Source organism: Panthera uncia (assembly GCF_023721935.1).
Source record: "Panthera uncia isolate 11264 chromosome A1 unlocalized genomic scaffold, Puncia_PCG_1.0 HiC_scaffold_17, whole genome shotgun sequence".
Lineage (NCBI taxonomy): Eukaryota > Metazoa > Chordata > Mammalia > Carnivora > Felidae > Panthera > Panthera uncia.
Window position 1 is genome coordinate 89,166,678 of NW_026057577.1, and position 22,164 is coordinate 89,188,841.

The following is a 22,164-nucleotide window of genomic DNA, read 5'->3' on the forward strand; positions in this document are numbered from 1 at the left end:
GGGGGGGGGGGGGGGGGGGGGGGGGGGGGGGGGGGGGGGGGAGAGGAAGAGAGAAAGGGAGGAGGCACAAAATCCAAAGCAGGGTCCAGGCTCCGAGCTGGTAGCACAGAGCCCGACGTGGGGATTGAACTCGTGAACCAAGGGGTCATAACCTGAGAAGTCAGACGCTTAACCGAGCCACCCAGGCGCCCCGAGAACTTGCATTTCTAACACACTTGGATATTCTGGTCTATGGACCACACTTTGAATATCTACATTTTAAGTGACATCTTATATTTATCACAACAAACATGACCTTATTTTTCTTCAGCTTTCAGTAAAATTCTGCATATGCAAAAAACAAAAACAAAAACAAAAACAAACCTAATTTTGAGTATTCCAGTGTTTTACTTTTTCAGACAGGGCTGGAAGTCTGGGTGTCTGATCTTGGCTGCCACCGCAGTTTTCTAGTGACCAGGAGCAGCCCTGGGCATGCGCTTCGCCATTGGAAGCCCCGTTTTTCTCATCTGCGAGCACAGACTTTTCCTACCTTGGTCTCGTTTAGGCAAAACCTTGTTAGACATTTTACAGGACAGATCCAAGTGTCTCCGTTTGACCATTTTAACCTGGGAATTGTAGTTAGGCTGTGGGTTATCTCTGGGAAGGTTGCTGGGGTTCTAAAATATTACCATTAATACCGAGGAACTGGTATTCTCCGTGTCTCTAGAACTCATAAATGTACCACGGGCAGCCATTCACTGAATGTTTACGAGGTGCCCGGCGATATGCGAATTGCCGTACAGGGATGGTCTTGCTCATGTTTACAACTCTATGAAGTAGCTTCAATTATTTTCTCCACATAACCAAAGCGAACAAAGAAAACTGAAGGTCACAGAGAACGTCAGCTGCCCAAACACATCGATTGCCACCGTGGGTACAACCAAGATTCTACCAGCTGTGACTTCTGGACCCACGTTCTTGAGTATGATTAATCTAAGTGATGGACGGAGGGATGGTAGCAAAACAGATGCAGAGACGTGAACGACAAGGTTACAATGCGCAATCTTTTATTAAGTCTGTTAATAAGGCACTCCCCAATCTTGGGTTAACTTAGGTTTTCTCTCTGAACGACAGAAAATGCTAGTCCCACATTAGCAGCTGACAAACAGTATGAAAGCAAATTCACCTCACCAACCATGTGCAGTGGGACATCCCCCACCCCCACCCCCCCATGCTCATAACAGACGTTCCTGGAATGACACCACAGGGCGGGGGGCAGAGGGTGGGTGCCCGGGGCACATGGTGTTCGAGAAGGTGGAAGACTGGTAGCCCCAAACAGGAAAACGTTTCCTGCCAAAGGCACCACAGAAAACGGTTTCCTCATTAGGAGTTCCTGATGGTAACCAGATGTTAAGTCTGAACGAAAGTACCATCGACTGTAACACAAAAACTGCATCGCCCTTTACATACAAATAAGAGAGAGAATTTATTTTCATTCTGAGTTTATTTAACATTTCATCCAGTTGAACGGAAATAATACATTGACTCCAACACTGGCAAAGACACCATGCTAATACTGAAGTAATAAGATCTGCCAGTCACTAACACGTACAATCATAATTATCACGTGACTAGAAATATGAACAACTATTTACCTTTATAAGCTCATTGCACTTCATGTGGACTTTTCTCCAGAAAAGATATTTCTAAGAGATCAGCGAAATTGCCAATCTTGGTTCATTTGTTCCTTTTTATAAACCACGATTAAATGATACAGTTAATATTTCTATATAAAAGCATCAGGGGTTGGAAGCCTCAGTAAGTGTTTAAAAAGACACATCTCCATGTTCATGATCCGTTCTACAACAGTGCTTTGGTCCTACCTTCCTGGTGTGTACAAAATTTTGGTTAGTTCATCAAGTGTCAAGCCAGCTGCTAGCTGATTTCTCAAAGAAGGTTAGGATTCTGAAAGGGACCTAACAGTTAATGGGGGAGGGGGCGGTGAGAATTCTGAGATTAGCTGGGGCAGGTGGGGTTGGCGTCAAGCACTTAGTTAGGTTAAAAACCACCCTTTCAGCACCTCATGGAGATCTGCCTTCAATTTCAGGCTCTTACCGCTATTTAAAGAGAAGCATCTACGGCAACAAAATACATCAGAATGTCATGGGGAACCAATTTGCCTCAAATGGTTTAAGACAGAAAATCTCAAAGAGAACATTCTGGTGGCACAAAGGAAGGCTCGAGGTACCCCCAAGCTTCAGATCCATAATCCTTTCAGAGAAAAAGAGAAACACGGACACAAGGCACACCATTTTTTCTTTATGAGGAAATACAGACTGGTCACATCGTCGGGAAAAACCTGTCGAAACTAGCTTCTACATTTTTCCCCCCACTTACAAGTCTCTGAATTACAAGTGAACTGAGTGGTCTTCACTCAACAGAACAACCACCTAGCATATGCCTGGAACATCTACAGACGTGAAACATAACCTGTTACGTTAAAAACAGGTGAGGCTACTACAGATGATGTAAACAGTGGCCCATGGGTTCGTTATTTTCAAACAGGGTAGAATGCAATAGACAATATTCAAGGAAAATTCATTTAGTCACTGATTCACATACACAACATTTCCGCATCTTTCTGAAAGCCAAGGAGATCTAGACGAATGACCAACACATGCAGCTAGCTGGAGCTGGGCTCTCACTTCTAAAGAATCAAACGAACCAGATCCAACCCAGTCACACGGCACTGGTATTGAATATACTTCCAAAATCCGACACGTGTAACATTTCTGTGATTTGATTACTTGGCGTAAATAACCGAATCTAAGGTCAACAAGTGCGAGGTAAGATGAACTTCGTAAGAATGTAAAACAGAATAAATTCAGAAGTCAACCAAAGAAATCCCCCAGCAATGTGAATGCATATAATCGTGGCCGGCAGGAACAGCTCACGACACTGGTCTATTACCGTGCCTTTCGGGAAGTACATGGGGGAGCTTTCAATCCTACAAATCCAGAAGACATGTCACTTAGCTGGGGTTGCCCACCGCCCAAACTGGAAGTAAACTTCCCTTAATGTTTATGAGTCCAGTTTTTTCCAGCTTAGCCTCAGAGCTTTGTTTTCCCAAATCACTGCTGAGTGATTTGAAACAAGAACAGGATAAACATTCAGTATTTCAAACAGATTTCCTTTTCGCTCACTGATAATCAGTAAGTATTTATTGAGTACATACTGAACATCTACTCTATGCCTAACAGTGCTTTTTAAAACTCTGGGGGAGGGCTGGTATATTGTCTTTGAAAAACAATTACTATAAAAGCTACAGGAAGGGTATTTTTGCAAATTACACCGTGATTCAAACGTAAGGGAGCCAACGGGTGTCGGGCGCCAGGCCCACACCAGGTGCTGTGCTGTAGGTGGCAGCTTGACTCTAAAAGGCCAATGTGGACCTTTAAAAGGTTTCTGCCACTGGGAGAACCCAGGTTGAACAGGCTTCTCCTCACCAGGTCTGCAGTAGGCGGGACAAGCTGTAGAGTTTCTTCCCCTATTTTACAATCCCTTGTTAAAGTACACGCGCCGTAATTCAGGATGGGTCTCTCGGATCTTGGCTTGCAGCTCAGCCTCCAAGCTCGTCGCAGACATGGAACTGGGATAACGGAGAAATGACAGGATTATTACATGGGCAGAGCAGGGAACTAGAATCTGCAGACGGCAGAGAAGGGACCTTTCCGTGCCACCCCTCACCCCCCCGCCCCGCCATGACTGGTATTGTAAAACGGGGTTCTGTTTGAAAAATGCTTCCTGGGCCCCGAAAGTGAGTGTCCAGTTCCTTTTAGACAATTAGTTGTTGCTAAAAATCCAAGAAATACACTTAAGAACCCAACAATTCTTAGTTTTTTTAATGTTTATTTATGTTTTGAGAGAGAGAGAGGGAGAGAGTGAGTCCTGGAGGGGCAGAGAGAGAGAGACAGAGACAGAGAGAGACAGAGAGAGAGAGAGAGAATCCCAAGAAGACTCCATGCCTTCAGCGTAGAGCCCAATGTGGGGCTAGATCCCATGAACCATGAGATCAATACCCGAGCCCAAATCAAGAGTCAGATGCCTAACTGACTGAGCCACACAGGGGCCCTAAGAACCCAACAATCATTAAAGCTTACAAACTTCTTCGCTGGGAAAAATAAGCAACACCACTTCCAGACCCTGCTGATATTGGGAAACGTGGTAATATGCCACTGCCCAAAAAGAACAATCTAATGTTCACCATTAATAAAAAAGACACGTACTTAGTGGATTTTTTTAAACGTTTATTTATTTTTGAGAGACAGAGAGCATGATCAGGGGAAAAGCAGAGAGAGAGGGAGACACAGAATCTGAAGCAGACTCCAGGCTCCGAGCTGTCAGCACAGAGCGAGATGCAGGGCTCGAACTCACGAACCGTGAGGTCATGACCTGAGCTGAAGTCGGATGCTTCATGGACTGAGCCACCCAGGCGTCCCGACTTAGTGGAATTTGTAACACTAACAATTCACTGGCACTAATATGCTTTTGTCCATTGTATAATAACACATGCTTATTGCAAAACTTTTAGAAAACACTAAAATGGGGGCGACTGGGTGGCTCAGTCAGTTGAACATTCGACTTCAGCTCAGGACATGATCTCAGTTCGTGAGTTCGAGCCCTGAATCAGGTTCGCTGCTGTTAGTATAGAGCCTGCTTTGGATCCTCTGCCCCCCTTCTCTCTCTGCCCCTTCCCTGCTCATGTTCTTTCTCTCAAAAATAAATAAACATTACAGAAAAAGAAAATACTAAAAACTGCAAGAGAAAAACATCACTCACAGTCACACACCACTGAGAGATGACCTCTGTTAGTCTTTGATGAATTTTAAAAAAGTACTTGAATGTATTATATGCATATATATATTAAAGCTTTTTTTTTGTTATAAATGCATATTTATTATACAAAAGTATGAAGAAAAACTGTCCAGAATACTTACTACAGAAAACCTGGTAATATTTTGATATGTAATGAATCTTTTACCTTTAAATGTTTATTTCTTTATTTTGAGAGAGAGAAAGAGAAAGCATGCGCTGGTGAGGTACAGAGAGAGGGAGAGAGAGTCCCAAGCAGGTTCCGAGCTGTCAGAGCAGAGCCTGACCCGGGACTCGATCTCACGAACTGTGACCGAGCTGAAATCAAGAGTCAACGCTTAACCAACTGAGCCACCCAGTCGCAAAAATAAATAAACATTTATAAATAAATAAATAAATAAATAAATAAATAAATACTGGAGTAATATGTTTCTTGGCAGCTGAGTAAACTCCACCTGTAAAACCACCTGGTTCTTGTGTTTACTTTGTAGGAAGAAGTTTAAATAATCCTTCTGCTTCCTTAATGGTGATATGCCAATTCAGACTTTCTAATGTTTTAGCATTGTTAACATTTTCTAGGAACCTGTCCGTGTGCCTGTTTCCAAATCTACTGGTGTAATGATGTCGATAATATTCATTTACCTTTTTAGACTCTGCGAGGTCTCTAGTTATACCTCTTTTTCGTTCACAACACGATTTGTTCCGACTGGCGTCACAAGATGACCATCCATTACTATTTCCAAAGAACCAACTTTTGACCTTTTGTTTCTGGGCCTACCTCCTTCCTTTCTCTTTCCCCGGAGTTTATTCTTTTTGTTCCTTTTTGAACTTCAGTTGGCCATTTAGCGCATTGATTTTCAGGCATTCTTCCTTTCTAATATAAACATTTAAAGCCAATCATTTCTCTCAGAGCAACGTTTTTGCTGCTTCCCACAAATTTTGATAAGGAGGGTTTTTATTACTTCTCATTTATACAGTAGAATGGGTAACTGTGACATATTTATACAACGGACTATTATATAGCAGTCAGGTAAATGAACTCAGCTACATGCAATAATGCAGAGGAATCTTAGCTGTAGGACACTGAATAAAAAAGAACGAATAGCAAAAGACTATACATAGTAATGACACCCTTGTCTAAAAAGTTCCCAAAGAGGCAAAACTAAACATTAGTAATACATATTATGTGTGTGTATATATATTATATATATAAAATAAAAAATTTCTTTAAGGGGCGCCTGGGTGGCTCAGTCAGTTGAGCAGCCGATTTCAGCTCAGGTCATGATCTCATGGTTCATGGGTCCACAGGCCCCGCGTCAGGCTCTGTGCTGACAGCTCGGAGCCTGGAGCCCGCTTTGGATTCTGTGTCTCCCTCTCTCTCTGCCCCTCCCCTGCTTGTGCTCGGTCTCTAAGATAAACATTAAAAAAAATTATTTTTTTTAAATAAATAAAAAATAAAAAATTTTAAATGCAATTGTATGATAACTATGAAGTTCTGCAGAATGGTTAAATCTGCAGAGGAGGCAGGGAAGAACCTACAAAAAGATGTAACTGGCCGGTGATCTTTTTATTCATGAGTGGGCAGTGGGTGCACGGATGTTCATTGTATCGTTAAAGTAAACAAAATAAAATAGGGTCATGCTGGGACCAATAAGAACAGTGTGTAAAGAACCAAGGAATAGGAGTAATCCTATTCTATGGAACTTATGAGCAAGAAACAAAAAGAAAAATAAGCAAATGTAGAAGCAAAAAAAACCCAGAGTGATAAGCTTCATTTTTAGATAGGGGAACACAAAAGAGTGCCCTTGGTCTCCCAAATGTGGAAACCACGTACTCTCCAAGGACAGGTGACCTCATGGCACCAGTAGTTACAGAAAAACTTTGAAGGTCCATACCTAGAATTTAAATAAATCATAACAACAAATGTTAGAACAAATACAGTGTTTTTTCTCATAACACTTAAACAAAACCAAGGTCTATGTAAGGAGCTCCTTTATGGATTTTCAAATCCTTTAATCTCACAATTACAAAAGCTATATTTATTAAGGGTTTACTTTGTATCAGGTGCTCTCCTCGGCATTTGACATACACTATTTCTGAGTCACCTTGTTGGGTCACTGGTATATACTAGAGAAATAAACTTTTCTTGCGTTAAGCCCTGAGATTCTGGGGTTTGCACAAGTAAATAGGTATGATTAGCCCTCTTAGGAGATGGAAAAAAAATGCATCTGCCCTGGGCTTAGAGAAGAGGTTCTAAAGGTCCTGCCCTCTCCCAGGGGAGGGCAGGGCTCTAGGCATCAAAGTGGTACAAGGCTCCCTCTCCTGGAGATTTAGTGCCCTATTTAGTACCAGTAGGAGCCAAAGACAGAAATGAAAGAGCAGGTGAAAAGTGGAGTTCTCTCTCGGGTGGAGGGGACCTGATACAGTTAGTTCCAGAACACTTCATCATGCTTTGAAAGCCTAGGGCACTAAAGACCGTACGTTTGAAGCCTGTCGGCCCGTGAAGGTGCCACGAAGGCAGCAGCAGCCTGGTAATCCTCAGACAAAAGCCAAACAACAAAACGCTGCTCTCTGTGCTTTCATGTTAGACCAGGAGGAGGCTGAAGACCTAGATTTATCCGATGCCGATTTAATGCCCATAAGTCCCGTTCTTACATCAAAAGCAGGATTGAAGGGTGGCCTGGGATGAAGGCACACGATAAGGCATTTGAGGCGAAAAGCCAAGTAAGAAGAAGGGAAGCCAATATACCAATCACTGAGACTAAGTGTGTGTAGCTGCCGTCCCTGGGGCGGATCTCAAATTCTAGTGCGTCTGTGTTCCAGCTGCATTTGCCAATGGACTGGGCGGCCAGGAGCCATATCTAAAGTTTTCTAAAAGCACACTTGTACCAGGAGTTAACGTGATTCTTACAAAAGAATAAAGCATTTTCAAATGTGGTGGTAGAGCTGGATCAAGAGTTTTGAAATTAAGCAGATGTGTGTTTGATTTCTGCCTCTGTCTTGTCCTTTGAGGGACGTGGCTTCATTCATCTTTGTGAATCTCAACGTCCATACAAATGAAATGGGACAGCAGCACCTGCGTCTTCAAATGGTTTTTAGGATTAAAGCTGGTGATCACTCCGAAGAAAAGCAAATACATACCTTCTCTGAGGAAACAGAGCACAACACAGCGGCGTAGCAAACACCAAACTTAGAAAAACGGAAAAGAAAAAGACAAGTCAGAGCCTTTCCAATGGCAACTTTCAGATCCTTTGTCTGTCTCACTTTTATAACGATCCTTCAAATATTACATTTCCTCCCCAAAAATACGTCCTGTTTGTGTAATTTTATCACCAGGGACTGTCAAAATAAGTTTCAAAAAAATCAGAGAAATATCCAGAACTTAAAAAAGAATCACACAGAGTCCCAAATGTTGTAGGTTTCCCTTTGCTTCTATCCAATTGTTGGGACCATAAGTTCCCTAAGTTCCGGGATCTGTTCTGGGTCTCACTTTCAAAACCTGTGTCTCACATTATCTACCCATTGCTTTGCCTTTCTTATGCTGTATATTTACCTCCATAAAGGAAATTAAGTATGTAAAAGTGATTCCACTCACCAAAAGCCAACTAATCCAACTTGAATAGGCGCACTCATCCACGGGAACCTCTGTGTGGAGAAATAAATTACTTTGAATGCTTTTTATACAGGCTCTTCTAGACAATTTCTCCTGATTAGCGGGAAGGAAACTCTCCACACTACAAGACCCAGATTAGTGAAATGTGGGGGGAACAATGCAGCAGGCACGTTAGTTCTCACTTCCTGCAGCCTCCTTGATCTGTCAGTAAATGCCCATGCAGAGATCAAGTGGCTTCTCATTTTTTTCTCTTGCACATATAATCTGAGAGATGCGTGGCTCTAAACAGGTGGAGAAATCATTACCATTTAATTGTAATTCACCTCTTGGCTGGGGAGGCTATACAGCCTGGTGTCAAGGTTGGAAGACAAACTAACCTGTACTCAAACCTCTGCCCTGCCAGTTCACTCCTGACAGTGGGGGAAAGACAGGCAGAGCCCAAGCGCTCCAAGCTTCTGGTTTTCTCGTCTGCAAAACGAGGATCACAGCGGGCTTCCCAACAGTGAATGAGAGAAGATATGTCAGGTATTGGTCATAAGGCACCTAGAACGGTGCCTGGAACGTAGCAGAAACCCAACATTTCCCTCCTCCCCTGCATCTTCCCTTTCTTGCTTTTAGTTGCTGTCAATATGGTTAAAACTATTGCTGGCACAGAAAACTTGTGCCTTTCTCTTTTTTTTTTTTAAATGGAAACGAAGGAGTTGGTTGGTCTTTCAGAGAATAAGCAGTTAGCTTTTTAGTTTTCTAAAAGGAGTGGTACCAAAAAACACAATATAAAGAACGGTGGGGTATATGGTTATAGAAACAAGGCCACTGAAACGTCTGCAACCAAGTTGTGAACTGGTCGTTATGAAATCAGCCAACTTAGTGAAGAGTCAACACAAGCTGTTAAAAAAATCATGACCCCCAAGATGCTTGCAGGAGAGGCATACCCTCATCCCCGAGAAGACTCCTCTGGAGAACAGGTACATCACGCAGGGTAGTGCGGGGGGGAGAGAGGCATGGACTAGAGAGGAAGGGAGAAATGTCATCAAGAGAGGACACACCCACCCCTCCAAGGACAGTAAGAAAAGGACACACGGTATCTTGGGCAACTGGCTTGGAGTGATGATGGATTTTCATCAGGAGATGTAAATCCTCGCCCTGGCACTGCCCAGACTTGTGACGTCTGCGCTGGGTGACAGGAAGGCAAGCTCAGCAAGGAGATTTTGTGAAGGATGAACTTGAGCCCCTGAGAGCGGCTTTCTTATTTCAAGTGGACTCTTGTCTGAAGGGAAGGGGGCTAACCTGTTAAACCAGGGAGCAGCTGCAAGTAATCTCCAAGGACGTGTGCAAGTGAGAGGCCGACTGTGCCTCATGCCAATGGTTTCCATGGAAAGGCTCTCAGTAGTGACAAGGATCCTGGAGAACTCTGACTTCATCCAACCTGGATGTCATCCTCTCTCCTGACTCCTCTCCAGCACCCCATCCGCTCAACTCATCCCCACTTTTTAAACAGCACTTAGCCTGAGACTCAGGGAGCTGTGGATGTTTGGTCTTCCCTCATATGCTCCCACACCTCGAACTGTGCCAACAGAGGCTATCTTAAATAATAGTTTCAATGAATTAGAGACACTACCCATCAATTTAAAAGGTATATATTCATGAGGCCAATGTGCAAAAAGTTAATATGACTCTAAAATCTTCCCTCCGCCAGGATCGTGATCTTTTCCCCAACAGCTTTACTTACTGACTTATGGTAAAACGCACAGATTTGATGTGTAAAGTTTTGATACATGTATTTGGCTAAGAAGCCATCACGACGATCAAGATAATGAACATATCCTTCCATACCTAATGCTTTCCTTGTGCCTTGTGCCCTTGGCAATTTCTCTTTCTGAAACCCTGCACCCCATTCCCTGGCAACCTCTGATCTCTGGTCACTTATATGTATCAGTTTATATTTTCCAGCATTTTATGTACAGAACATATTCTTTTGTGTAATCATTTTGAGGTTCATTCAGGTTGTTGCACGTTATCAATAGTTCATTACGTTTGCTTGCTGAGTTAGGTATTCTATTGCATGGATACAGCACAACTTGATAATCTATTCTCTTGCTGATGACCATCTGGGTTGTTTCTGGTTTTTGGAGATTGCAAATAAAAATAAAGCTGCTCTGAACATCCGTCTTTTATAGACACATGCTTTCATTTCTCCGAGGTAAACACCTAGGAGTGACATGGCTGGGTTAGGTGGTAAACATCTGTTTCACTTTTTAAGAAACTACCAAACTATTTTCCAAAGTGGTTGTACTGTTTTTCATTCCCACTAGCAGGATATGAGAGTTCCAGTTTCTCCACATTGCCACCGACATTGGCTATGGTCAGTCTTTTTGACTTTAGCCACTCCTGGAGGTGTTTAGTGGTAGCTCACGTAGTTTTTACGTGAATTTCCCCAGTAACTAAAGATACTGAGCATGTATATGTATATAAACACATATATACATGTATATATATGTATATATGTATATATTTGGGGAAATGTCTGTTCAAACCTTTTGCTCATTTTTTTAAATTGGGTTGTTTTCTTGAACGAGTGTTGAAGGCTCTTTATATCTTCTGTATAGAAGTCCTTTATCAGATACAAGCTTGCATAGATTTTCTCCCAGTCTGTTTGCCTTTTCAAAACTATAAAGTTTTCAAAAAACAGAACTTTATCATTTTGATGAAGTCCAGTTTATCAGTTTTTCTTTTATGGACTGTGCCTTTGCTGCTGTGTCTAAGAAATCTTGGCCAAACTCTCAGTCTCAAAAATGGCCTCTTCTATATTTTGCCAGAAATTTTACAGTTGTAGATTTTTACGTTTAGAGTCTATGAACCATGGGGAGTTAATTTTTATATATGGTATAGTCAATTCCCTATACATAGCCCACAACCTGGCCATCTGGAAGTTTCCCAATAAGCCATGCTGTGTGTCCTCTCTGAGCTTCTGTGGACCATGTATCCTTGGCCACCATTCAAGTCTCTGCCCACCTCCTGCATTTGGGGGAGACATTTCTAATCCCTCTGTGCTGCATTCTGTAATCACCAAGTGTTGGAACCACTGCCTTGTGCCTCTTCCTGTCACTGTGCTTTCTGGCTGTTGAGAGCAGGGCTCTGTCTCTATGACTCAATTACCCAGCACATTCCTTGGATTGTAACAGGGCATTCAGCAAAGGGCTGCTGAGTAAATACATGAGTGAACGAACAAATAAATGCTACACTCACACTTAATTAACAGAAAATCCTGAAAATACACTGAGTAGACAGAGCTGTCTACCTTTGTTAAAAGGAATAAGGAAGAAGCAGAACTAAGGGATGAGGAACTATTATCTCATCTAAACCATAGTAACTTTATTTATTCCTAATGAAAGTGCCAGCAAGGTAAAGAGACCACAGGAGTTATTCTTCAAGAATACCATTCTTCAAAGTGCCAGATTTTAGGCAGTGAACTTTCTGATTTACTGCAAAGGTTTCTGTGAGTCACCTGCCCACAGATGATGCTTTTTTCTAGCTAGCACTCCACTTGGAAAAAGATAAGGCGTAGGGGGGAGGGATGAGTCATACCGAATGCTCCCCAAGCTCACCATTAAAAAAGCCAAGAATGTCCAATTTGTTTCATGTTGGCAGAGGAGTTTGGTCATGTCCAAGGTAAAAGCCCAGGCAAGTGCATCCTTACAGAGGAACACATGCGGCCGCTAGAGCTGTGGGAACAATCAGGGGGCCAGGCGAGGCAGACATCACCCACATGGACGTTACGAGCTGCTGAAAAATGATCTCTGAAACCTCTGTGAAAGGAGCATGGTAAAGCTTGCCTTTCAAGATGCACATGAAAGCGCTCCGAAGATGGAAATGTATGGCTATTAACACAAGCCACCTCTGCCTATGTTTTAGTAGCAGCTACACTATCCCTTCAGTCCCATGGGAACTCTCTACTGCGCAAAATGCAGGACTTCAGCCTAACAGCAACCCTGCACTCTTTCGGGGAGTGGAATGTGTGCATGAATAGCCCAACATTTAGCCACTGCTTTTTCAAAGCGACGTCCTCCCCTGGGGTCTGAAGGGGTGCAGCCACAACCAGACCCCCGGTAGCTAGCGAGACCCTGGGACTGATCCACGAGCTACTCTGACCGCCTCTCCCAACCTCACCCCGGGGATCTGCAACCGGCGGCCTCTGCCAGCTCCAGGTGAGGGGCGGAGGGGTGGAGGGGCAGAGGGGCGGAGGGGCAGGCTGGGGAGCGGGGCAGGCAGAGGGCTTCTCCGTGAAGGATGTGTGGGTGGCACACCTCCAAATTATTATTAAGTACATGGTATCGAGCGAAGCTAAAAACTGCAAACTGAGATGGGGGAGGAGAACAAAATATGTATTCATTTATTAACGTGAAAAAGCCTAAAAGAGAGTGGCAATGGGGGGTTAACTGCCTGGATCATTTGCTGCTTCTTTCATGTAGAAAATGCTGTTAGGCCGAAACAAGAAAATGATGCATTATGCACAACTATGTCCCCTGTCCAGTGTTTGTCACTCAGAGTAACTACAGCAACTTTTCCAACAATGCCGAGACCCCAGGAGTGCCAAGGCACGACTGAACTGGGAGAATGATGTACCAGCCTCATTTCCATGCGTTTTCTCCAGTGATCTAACTTTTCAGCATTAACGTAGCTTCCAATGCAGACTTTGCTTGAGAATTTCTGGGATCCCTAGCCATGATCGGGATACGCGTCAGCAGCCACAGGGCACCACGTGCCCCCAGGCTGCAGCCAGACTCTGCAGAATCGAGTCCCACCCGCGGTGGACGCAGCGAGACTCGGAGCCTCTGCTCCAGAGCCAGGCTGCCGAGATTCTTCTGCTGGGTGGCCTTTGAGAGACAGAGAGAAGAGGACGGGAGGGCTTCGGCAGTGGGGATGCCGTCACTGAAGGTGGCCTCCCAACAGCTTTCACAGCCACCTGCAGATTCATGACAATCATAACCTTGTGACACGATCGGCAGAATGAGCCACACTGATGACCCGTCTCTTACGAAAGCGTCACTTTTATCGTCAGACGAACTATATAAGATGACAGCTTCCAGGTCTTGTAACCAACCTAGAAATCTGGTCTTGCTTTAAAAACCTGATTGTTTCTTCAGTTCAGCAGGAGTGGGGGGTTAGATTTATTTTGATCCTCCATTGCTCCTGAAGTTGGCACGCCAAGACCTTAGGAGCCAAAAAGGCTGCCTGGGCCGACGTATGCCCTTGCAGAAACAGTGGGATCCTAATGCCTTCCCAGAGCAAGAGCCGGCAGAGAAGAACACAGGGCATCAATTCAACGTCTGCAAAGCTAGGCATGTACTGGATGGGCCACTCACTACTAGCACCCTGAAGAGCTTTCTCCTTCAAAGCTGAAATCACTTCCCATAAGTAAAGTAGGGATCGACAGAGAAAGGAGCACTGCATTAGTTTTTTTCAGATTTTCTGAAAAGCACCGAGATGTCAAAGCTGATGAATTCCAGATGTGTATATAATCTGGTAGTTTTAGGATACAGTCACTGTTCAAGTACATAAACTAATCCATTAGCAGCTTTTAAGAGTCCATCTTCTCTAAGCTTTGCACCAGAAGGAGAGATGGGCAAAATTTTTTCATTAATTCTTAAAATAACAGCTTACTGAAGTAGGTAAAATGTCACGTGAATCCACAATGACATTTTGGTCTATACCGATAGCTTTACTGCTTAAATACATACATGCATATATAGATATAGATATAGATATAGATATAGATATAGATATAGATATAGATATAGATAGGTATCTATATCTATATCTATATAGAACTGTTTTGTATCTGGGGACAGTTCAATGGCTACAGGGTCACCATGACATGCTATTGCACAATTCATACTGATGTGCAAGACTGCTGTGGGAGGGTGCTCAGGGAATACAACTCTTTCATGTGCCCACAGCACCCAAGAAAGAATACGAGAGAAGGTGCTGGAGAGAGGGTCCCCTTTCCCTAACATGGGGTTGATGCAGGGACAGGCCACAGCCTGGGTACATGGGTCAAATGAGGCACTCGACGTTACTATCTCCTCACGGCATACTTTCTGGTTTCCTTCTCTAAGAACATTAATTGTATTGCAAGTGTTTATGAAGTCACTTAGCGGTGACTGTAGCTTTCCTCCTGGGGCCCATTAGAATTCTCCTAATCATGGGATTAGGATTAGGAAACCATTCAGGAAGTGTTTGGCCTGCGAACTAGGTCCTTTTTCAAAGCTTTATAGTGTCTCTTCGATGTTACATTTCTGTTTCTAAGACCCAAAAAGATTCACCCCAAGACAGCTGCGGTCTTCCCCACAAGACACCTGTTCCTTCAGCGAGGAGCCTGCCTCCTTTCTCCTGGTAGATCTAACAAAGCCACTTTCCAAACCGCATGAGCCACATGAGTCACCCGATTCTACCGTATCCCAATTGTTAAAGCACTGGAAAATGAAGATGATGCGTGAACACTATTGCTTTAAACCGCGGATGCTACAAACAGCAGTGTAGGAGCATCGAGAGTCCTCGGTCACAGTTTCATCCCGTGATGTTTTCAGACCTTGAAGGGAGGTGGCTGAGAGACTAATGAATTACTAGCTATGATCACCAAAGAAAAATACACGGGGCGCTATATTCAGGGTTCAACAAAGCTACTACTCCAAACGACGTTTCCATTTCCGGTGGTCGGCACAGTGACCTATCAACACATCACTCCAAATTCACACCACGTCTTCATTATCACCTAGCTAGGCATCCCAGTGATGACGAGGATGAGTGTCTCACTCATCCCGAGGGTGTGACCTCTCGAGAAGTGAGCAGCCACCTTCCATTTACGAAAGCTTTTTCAAATATCTGAGATCACAAGTAAAATGTCCCTCGAAACATCTTTTTAGTTACGCGAGTGCCCAAGTGCCAACGGCCTTCAAACTCTTTACTCGCTGTGTAGGAAACATTCTGCACAGTTTGAAATCCGAAAGGGTTGAGGCAGAGATAGAAGCGGGGCTTACCTTTAGGAAGGCTTTCTTCTCCAAAGTGTTCATGATAAATGGAGGGATGGCTGCGAGTAAAGACAGATCCACCTAAGTCTTAATATTTATTTTCAGCTTACGTTTTTTTCAACAATTTCACAAAACGCTTATGTCACTTTTAGGCTATTTTAGCTGGCAGAGTGCAATTATTTGCAGTAATTCTTTAAAATACTTTACTATTTAAAAAAGATTTTAAAACTAATGTGATGGTCTTTACCAGCCAGAAAATTTTATAATCTTGAAGGGAACTTTAGATTTTACTTTAAGTATGCAACAGCACACACATCAGGAACTTTCCTCTCCTGTGTTAACAAAACACATGCAACCTCCCCCAGGCATCCATCCCACGTGGGGGGAGAAAAAAGAGAAAAAAGAAAAAAAGATTCCTGCCTTGAGTGACCCTAGAAAAGTTACCTAACTTCTCTGAGCCTCAGCTTTCTGTTTTCCTCATTGATAAAGCGGAGAAAATTCTATCAAACTGGCTGGGACGGTCAGATACAATGATGCACATAAAACTTCGGGGAGTGGTAGTTCATTTATTATTTACTCACAATTTCCATCAGACTAAACTGTCACGTCAACCACTTCAATATGGCAATTACCTCTATAGATTTCACTGGGAAAGAAAGATTGTGTTTCTCCTCTGGGGACTAAATAATGTTTAAAATAACCAAGCCTCTAGAAATAGAAAGATCTGTTGGGCTGGCTGAACTCCAAAGGGGAACCTTGTATTTCAAAATGAGAAAGAACAAAACTAAAATCAAACACAGATATGGGACAGAAGCAGGAGTTGCAAGCTTGATTTTGGCAAATCTGGAAATCCGGGCTCAGCAGGCACATTGGGGAGGGCGCCGCGGCCCCTCGTAGGTTGGGGACGGTGTGTTGGTGCCAGACTCGGGGGGACTCTTGGCCTGTTTCAGGACTGCGGTTTCCACAGTGCACCCACCTCCAGAGCAGACACTGCTGTCTCATGAGGGTCCACGAGGGTGCCTTTGTTGAATGAATGAATGGTGGCGAAATCGGATAATCCCAATTACCTGGGATGCCACTACCATGTTCCTCAGAGTTTTCCTTCAGGCCCTTTTCTTCAACTTTTGCTGCCTACTCCTACTTATCCCCTGATGAGATTCACAATGACAAAATGAACTTAAAGACAACAAAATATACTAGCGGGACAACCTGACAGCAGTTGATTAAGTAAGTAGGCTTCCCCCGAGAGCCCGGTTAATAGCCAAGTGCTTTCTGCATTCAGTTTAGATGATGAAATTAATCATACAAGTTTCCATTTGTTTCTATAAACAGCACTAGACCTTCCAGACCATCTGGTTTCTGAGTAAGTCTGAGAATCTTCTCTCGGCCTTGGGTCTGAGGGTAGCTCTAGAAAGCCCTAGGGGTGGCCCAGAGTTTCTCAGGGGAACTAAACACAATGCAGATTTTGGCTGGCGCTTGTGCTGACTCCAAGCCCTGCGAACAAAACTGAGTAGAAGCTTGGTGCACATCTTAAGAGCTGCTCTAACCAACCCGACTTGGTGTGTGTTCTAAAGGGTCTCCAACTGATACAAATCAACCTCCAGCAGAAATTATTCTGATTCAAGAACTTTTCGAAGTTTCTTTTTAAGAGTGATGAAAATCAAATTCTTTGCCTTCAGGTTCTCATAACCCATACTGTCACCGCCCAGGTCCACACCTGTCCCCAACACTGGCCTGCTGTGGTGGGCCAGCTTCCTGGCCAGTCTCCCCAACCATCCCACCACCACTGCTGGCTCCCTCTGGCCTCCACAGGGCACCCACAGCGCCAGGTGTCGTGCAGCAAAAGCCTAAGAAAGATGACCCCACGCCCCTGCCCAAACTGCCTCGTGGCCACTCAGACTACAGTCAGGCCTCGCTGACTGACAGCTACTAACCCATGCCCGGGGCTGCCATGAGAATCCTGGAGACGACCACCTGTGTGATGGCTTGTTTTGCAGCATTGGCCGACTCGCCCAAGCGGTTCCCATTCTCGTCTGTGATGGGAATGCCGACTTTGAGTTCCCTGCCGAGCAAAACACATGCAAAGAGGTTCACAGACGCCCTCTCGTGAAAAGGCTGGAAACAGCACTGTCCTGTGGAAGATCAAGTCCCCACTTAATCCAACTAGCCACTCAGGTGTCATTTTTGGCACTAAGGGGCCTGTTTTCAAATACCACGAACAAGTTGTATGACGGGCACAAGAGTAAAATAACACTAGCGAACCCCATTACAGAAAGTGTCTTATTTTTAGGAACAATAGGACTCAAAGGGCAAGTATGCTAACTTAAAGATAAAGCTAACTCCTATGCTCACGTGCAAACCTGGGCAACTCTCCAAATGAGAGACACATACATGATATGTGCCATCAGTGACCTAACTGCCTAGACTGACGCAGGACTCACTAGTACGTGGCACTGCTGGATATTTAACTCTAGTTACTAACACTAAAAGTACACCTATTCGTTACCCTTCCTCGTTATCCATTCCAAGCTGCTTTTCCTTGTCCTTTCTTCTCTCCTAATTTTTTGCCAGGGCTATAAAATACTTTCAAAAATAGACATGAATATTATTTTAAAGCCAAGAAGACGGTTCTGGGCTGTGGTCGGGGAGAACCTATTTTAGAGAACACACTTTCAGTGCAGAGACCTTCTCTGCCTAGCCCTAGCACAAACATTATGTGAGCTTGAGATCCACATTTTAAACGTTTTACTACACAGAAGCAGAAAGAATATTCTATCCCCCCACATGCCCACAGCCTACTTTAGTAACTAGCAGGTCATGGCTAAGCTTGCTTCATTAATGGACCCATCTCCGCGCCCGAGACGGATTATGCTGAAGCAAACCCCACGTCTCCCGTAGTCTCCCGTAATTCCGTCTGCAAAGATTAACATGAACTTGTAATAAAAGTTCCGACAAAACTAATTATCCCAAGCGGCTCCACTGTCAAGCACCAGTCCTTTCGACGACTGCACGTGGATCTTACCTTTGCCTCATTAACGGGATATTAATGCAATTAGCAGCAGCTACCGCAGCAAAGGGAACAAAACGTCCTATGAGTGGTGAGACGTGCTGCAGAAAAGAGAATTCCAAAAGCATTACCTTACTTTGCCCGGATGACTAAATGCACTTATTTCTCCCTGAAAACCGCTAAAAACCCAGAGCCTTCTTTGCACGGATGCTCAGGCCAGGAGTACTTTCAAAACTCGTGGCCTGGTGGTGTCCGTCTATTTCCCGCATGGGCGCACTTCCGGGACATGTGACAGCTTAGCCTGGCTGACGGACTGGGGGGCTTTGGAGTCGCAGAGTCTGGAGTCCACGTACTGGCATCCCTACCTCTCCGGAGGTGTGGGCGCAGGCACGTTCTTCTGCACACAGCCTCTAGCGGGCAGTTAGGGTCAGGGGACATTGGGCACAGTGCCAGGGACAGACCGGGGGCTTGGCAGACGGTGTGGGTGACGGCACTTCCCAAGCTCATTGGAAGACACAACTGGACCTGAACTATTCTGGGAAATAACTGAGAGGCTTGGAGCCAGGCAGGTGAGAAGAAATTCAGAAGCTCTGCTACGGAAATGAGAATCTGGGTACCTTGGTCAATGCATTGAGTCCCAGAGCTGTTGCTACGGCTCCAGTTGTGGCAGAAACATAAGCTGTTCCCAATTCACTGAAAACAAAGAGAAAGAACGGCGCGTGAGAAAGGAGGGCACGTCAGGAAACTTGGGCTCGCCGTTTTCTGAAGAAATGAGGGGAAGATGTGAAAAAGCGTGACTGAGAGCGGAGAGCCCCCAAAACAACACCTGTTATCGGTCTACACATAGCAATGCCGAAGGGGAGCAGGCGGACCCCGGAGAAGGGGCACCCCTCGCACACAAGCCGCCTGCCACGTACGACGAGCGGCCACAGGGAGCCGGTTCCAGGGTGGGACGCAGGGGCTGTGCGTGCACGACGCCACAGCGCGGGGAGGAGGGAGGAGCAGCCGGGTCTGCGTGTTGGCAGCACGGCTGCTCAAGCGAAAGATACTTCCCCAATATAAACATACACACTGAAAGCAAACCTGCGCTGCTGTTGTTCTTAAAACGATAGAACCTGTCGTATGGAACTACTGAAGGTCCCGTCCTCGACAGTCAGCCAAGCACAGCGCTTTTCTCTCACTTTAAAAGAAATTTTAGTTCAAAGGGTTGGAAGAAACGAAGGTGTGATAAACACTGCTGGTGGCGGATTTCCACAGCCTTTGTTCCATTTGGGGAAAGAAGACCGTGTGGACCGTCAAAAGCCATTTGAAGTGATGCGACGAAAAAGAAAACACTCTGAAGTGTTGTACGAGTTGAGCTAAAAGCTGTGGTTAGCTAATCACTTCAGGACATTGAAACAGTTGTTTACAGGACTGGCTCTGTAGATGATTTATTTTAAAGACAAATCCTGGGGCACCTGGATGGCTCAGTCGGTTAAGCATCCGACTTCAGCTCAGGTCATGATCTCACGGTTCGTGAGTTCGAGCCCCACGTCGGGCTCTGGGCTGACAGCTCGGAGCCTGGAGCCTGCTTCGGATTCTGCATCTCCCTCGCTCTCTGCCCCTCCCCCCGCTCATGCTCTGTCTCTCTCTAAAATAAATAATAAAAACATCAGTAAAACCCCAGAAAGACAAATCCTGTATGAGAGTCCCCCTGATTTCTGCAGAGATCGCACTACTGAGCCTGCGACTTTGGACACTGCTGTCTGGCCACAGGCTCAGGGTAGGTGGGGGCTGTCTAAACTTGCCACAGGCGTTCTGCAGGGGGAGCTCGAGGGTGTGGGAGACAAACCCACCTACCAGCACCACTAACAGCACGAGCCCTGAGAAGGGAGGAGAAGAAACACTACTGAAAACCACGCCCCGTGATATTCCGAACAGTATCAACAATTCGTACGGCACTGAATCAAGGGCACGCTGGAGAAGTCAGGGAACAGTTAACTCTTACAGTCTTACTTTACAGTGAGGGGAGCATCTCCACTTCTGTTGGTGTAATTGACCACGGCATTGAAGGACTGGTTAATCCACTGCCAGAACAGCACCGCCGGCGTGGTCCTAAAACAGAGCGATCCATCACATACCGGCCATCGCCTGTGACCTAGCCGCTGTGCAGAACAGAAAATGTGAACACCAGTAACCAGAGGGGAGATGGACTGCGGAAGGAGGACGCTAGGGCAGAGACCGTGCATTCTGGGTCGAGGGCTTCGGACCTGTACGGCGGGGCAGATGCTCGCCCTCTGGTTCTCAGCTCCCTCGTTCTTTAGATACGAGTAACACCAAGCTCAAAGGGTTACAGTGAGGAGCAAGTTATCTTCCTTACATTTTATCTTAAATCTGTAAAGAGCCTGGCATACATACAGTAGGCAATCAACAAATGTCAGGTTCCTTCTCTTGGGGAAAAAAGAAGCCATTTGTAGGCAAAGTAGCCCTAATGCCTCCTAACCAACCACATGCACAAGCCTAAGTGTCCACGTTTACAGCTGCACCTACACTGTGGGTCACATGAACGGATTCAAAAGAGAATCTGCTTAGAGCGTTTTTTAATTTTCTTTCCTCCATCTCATTTTCTTTTGGGTCTCAGATTTAGGGAAACGTTCAGTCTCCTTTTGAACAACGAAGAGAATACTATTTATTTAGCACAGGGAAAAGTTAAAACAACCCCCTAGAGTTACAACATCTATACGAAGTGGAACTCAACGTGAAATGACATTTCTTTCAATAAAACTATTCACATACAAAACTGTACTTGAAGCTTCTGTGATGTAAAACGAACTGCTGTCACATTTCCAGAACTTACCTATAAAACGTCATCATACAACCTGTGATGGTCATGTTCATTGGAACCTGAGCAGACATTCTGCCTATCAAAATCATCTTTTCACCAGTGTCGGGATGAAAAGCTGAATCATAGATGTATTTTGCTCTCCATAACTCATTTTCTGTGAGACCAGGAGGAACAATTCCTTGCCTAGGGAAACAAGAAATAACAAGGGAAATTTCATCTTAATTATCTCACCAGCGCTCTAGAGATGTGTAGCTAGAAAGTTCTTGAGTTTCCGCTTACCTGAAACAACCGTGCCTGCAAGTTACTAAGTGAAATTTTAGTAACACAAAAGACAGTAAACACAATGTACATTTCACACCCGTATATCTCAAATCATCTGTAATTTGGAAAAACAAAAACTTACCTTATATCTTGAAGTACTCAACTCTGAAATATCCTTTGTTTTAAATGACGTATTTAAAAACGTATCTTGAGGGGCGCCTGGGTGGCTCAGTCGGTTAAGCGTCCGACTCTTGATCTTGGCTCAGGTCATGATCTCACAGTTTGCGAGTTCAAACCCCATGTCGGGCCCTGCACTGACAGCACAGAGCCTGCTTGGGATTCTGTCTCTCCCTTCCCTGTTCTCCCCACTCTCTGTCTCTCTCTCTCTCAAAATAAATAAGTAAAACTTTTAATAAAATTAAATAAATAAATAATAAAAATGTATCTTGAACTTTGCAAACTCTAAAATATTTTTAGCCAACTAGACAAAAGCCGTGGCGATCAAGAACATTAATTTATTTTTATTTATTTATTTATTTTTAAATGTTTTTTTATTTATTTTTGAGACAGAGCATGAGCA

At 44.5% G+C, this 22,164-nt stretch overlaps 1 protein-coding gene across 1 annotated transcript; it reads right to left on the bottom strand.

Moving 5' to 3' along the window:
* Positions 1-1,464: 1,464 nt before the first annotated feature.
* Positions 1,465-21,666, bottom strand: SFXN1 (sideroflexin 1). The gene is made up of 9 exons (XM_049647765.1): positions 21,336-21,666; positions 20,495-20,593; positions 19,117-19,192; positions 18,515-18,600; positions 17,427-17,554; positions 15,502-15,551; positions 8,447-8,496; positions 7,993-8,040; positions 1,465-3,628 (listed from the first exon to the last, which is right to left on the bottom strand). Exons 1-9 carry the CDS (start codon positions 21,410-21,412, stop codon positions 3,532-3,534), a joined length of 711 nt encoding a protein of 236 aa, XP_049503722.1. The 5' UTR covers positions 21,413-21,666; the 3' UTR covers positions 1,465-3,531.
* Positions 21,667-22,164: the final 498 nt, after the last annotated feature.

What these genes read in the sequence shown, in the direction of transcription:
- SFXN1 (XM_049647765.1), bottom strand. Translation starts at nt 21,412, where the DNA reads ATGATTTTGATAGGCAGAATGTCTGCTCAGGTTCCAATGAACATGACC. An exon ending in ATCCCGTTAATGAGGCAAAG is followed by an intron (nt 17,555 to 18,514) that starts GTAAGATCCACG and finishes TTTGCTCGGCAG; the next exon opens with GGAACTCAAAGTCGGCATTC. An exon ending in CATGGCAGCCCCGGGCATGG is followed by an intron (nt 15,552 to 17,426) that starts GTTAGTAGCTGT and finishes CTTTACTCGCAG; the next exon opens with CCATCCCTCCATTTATCATG.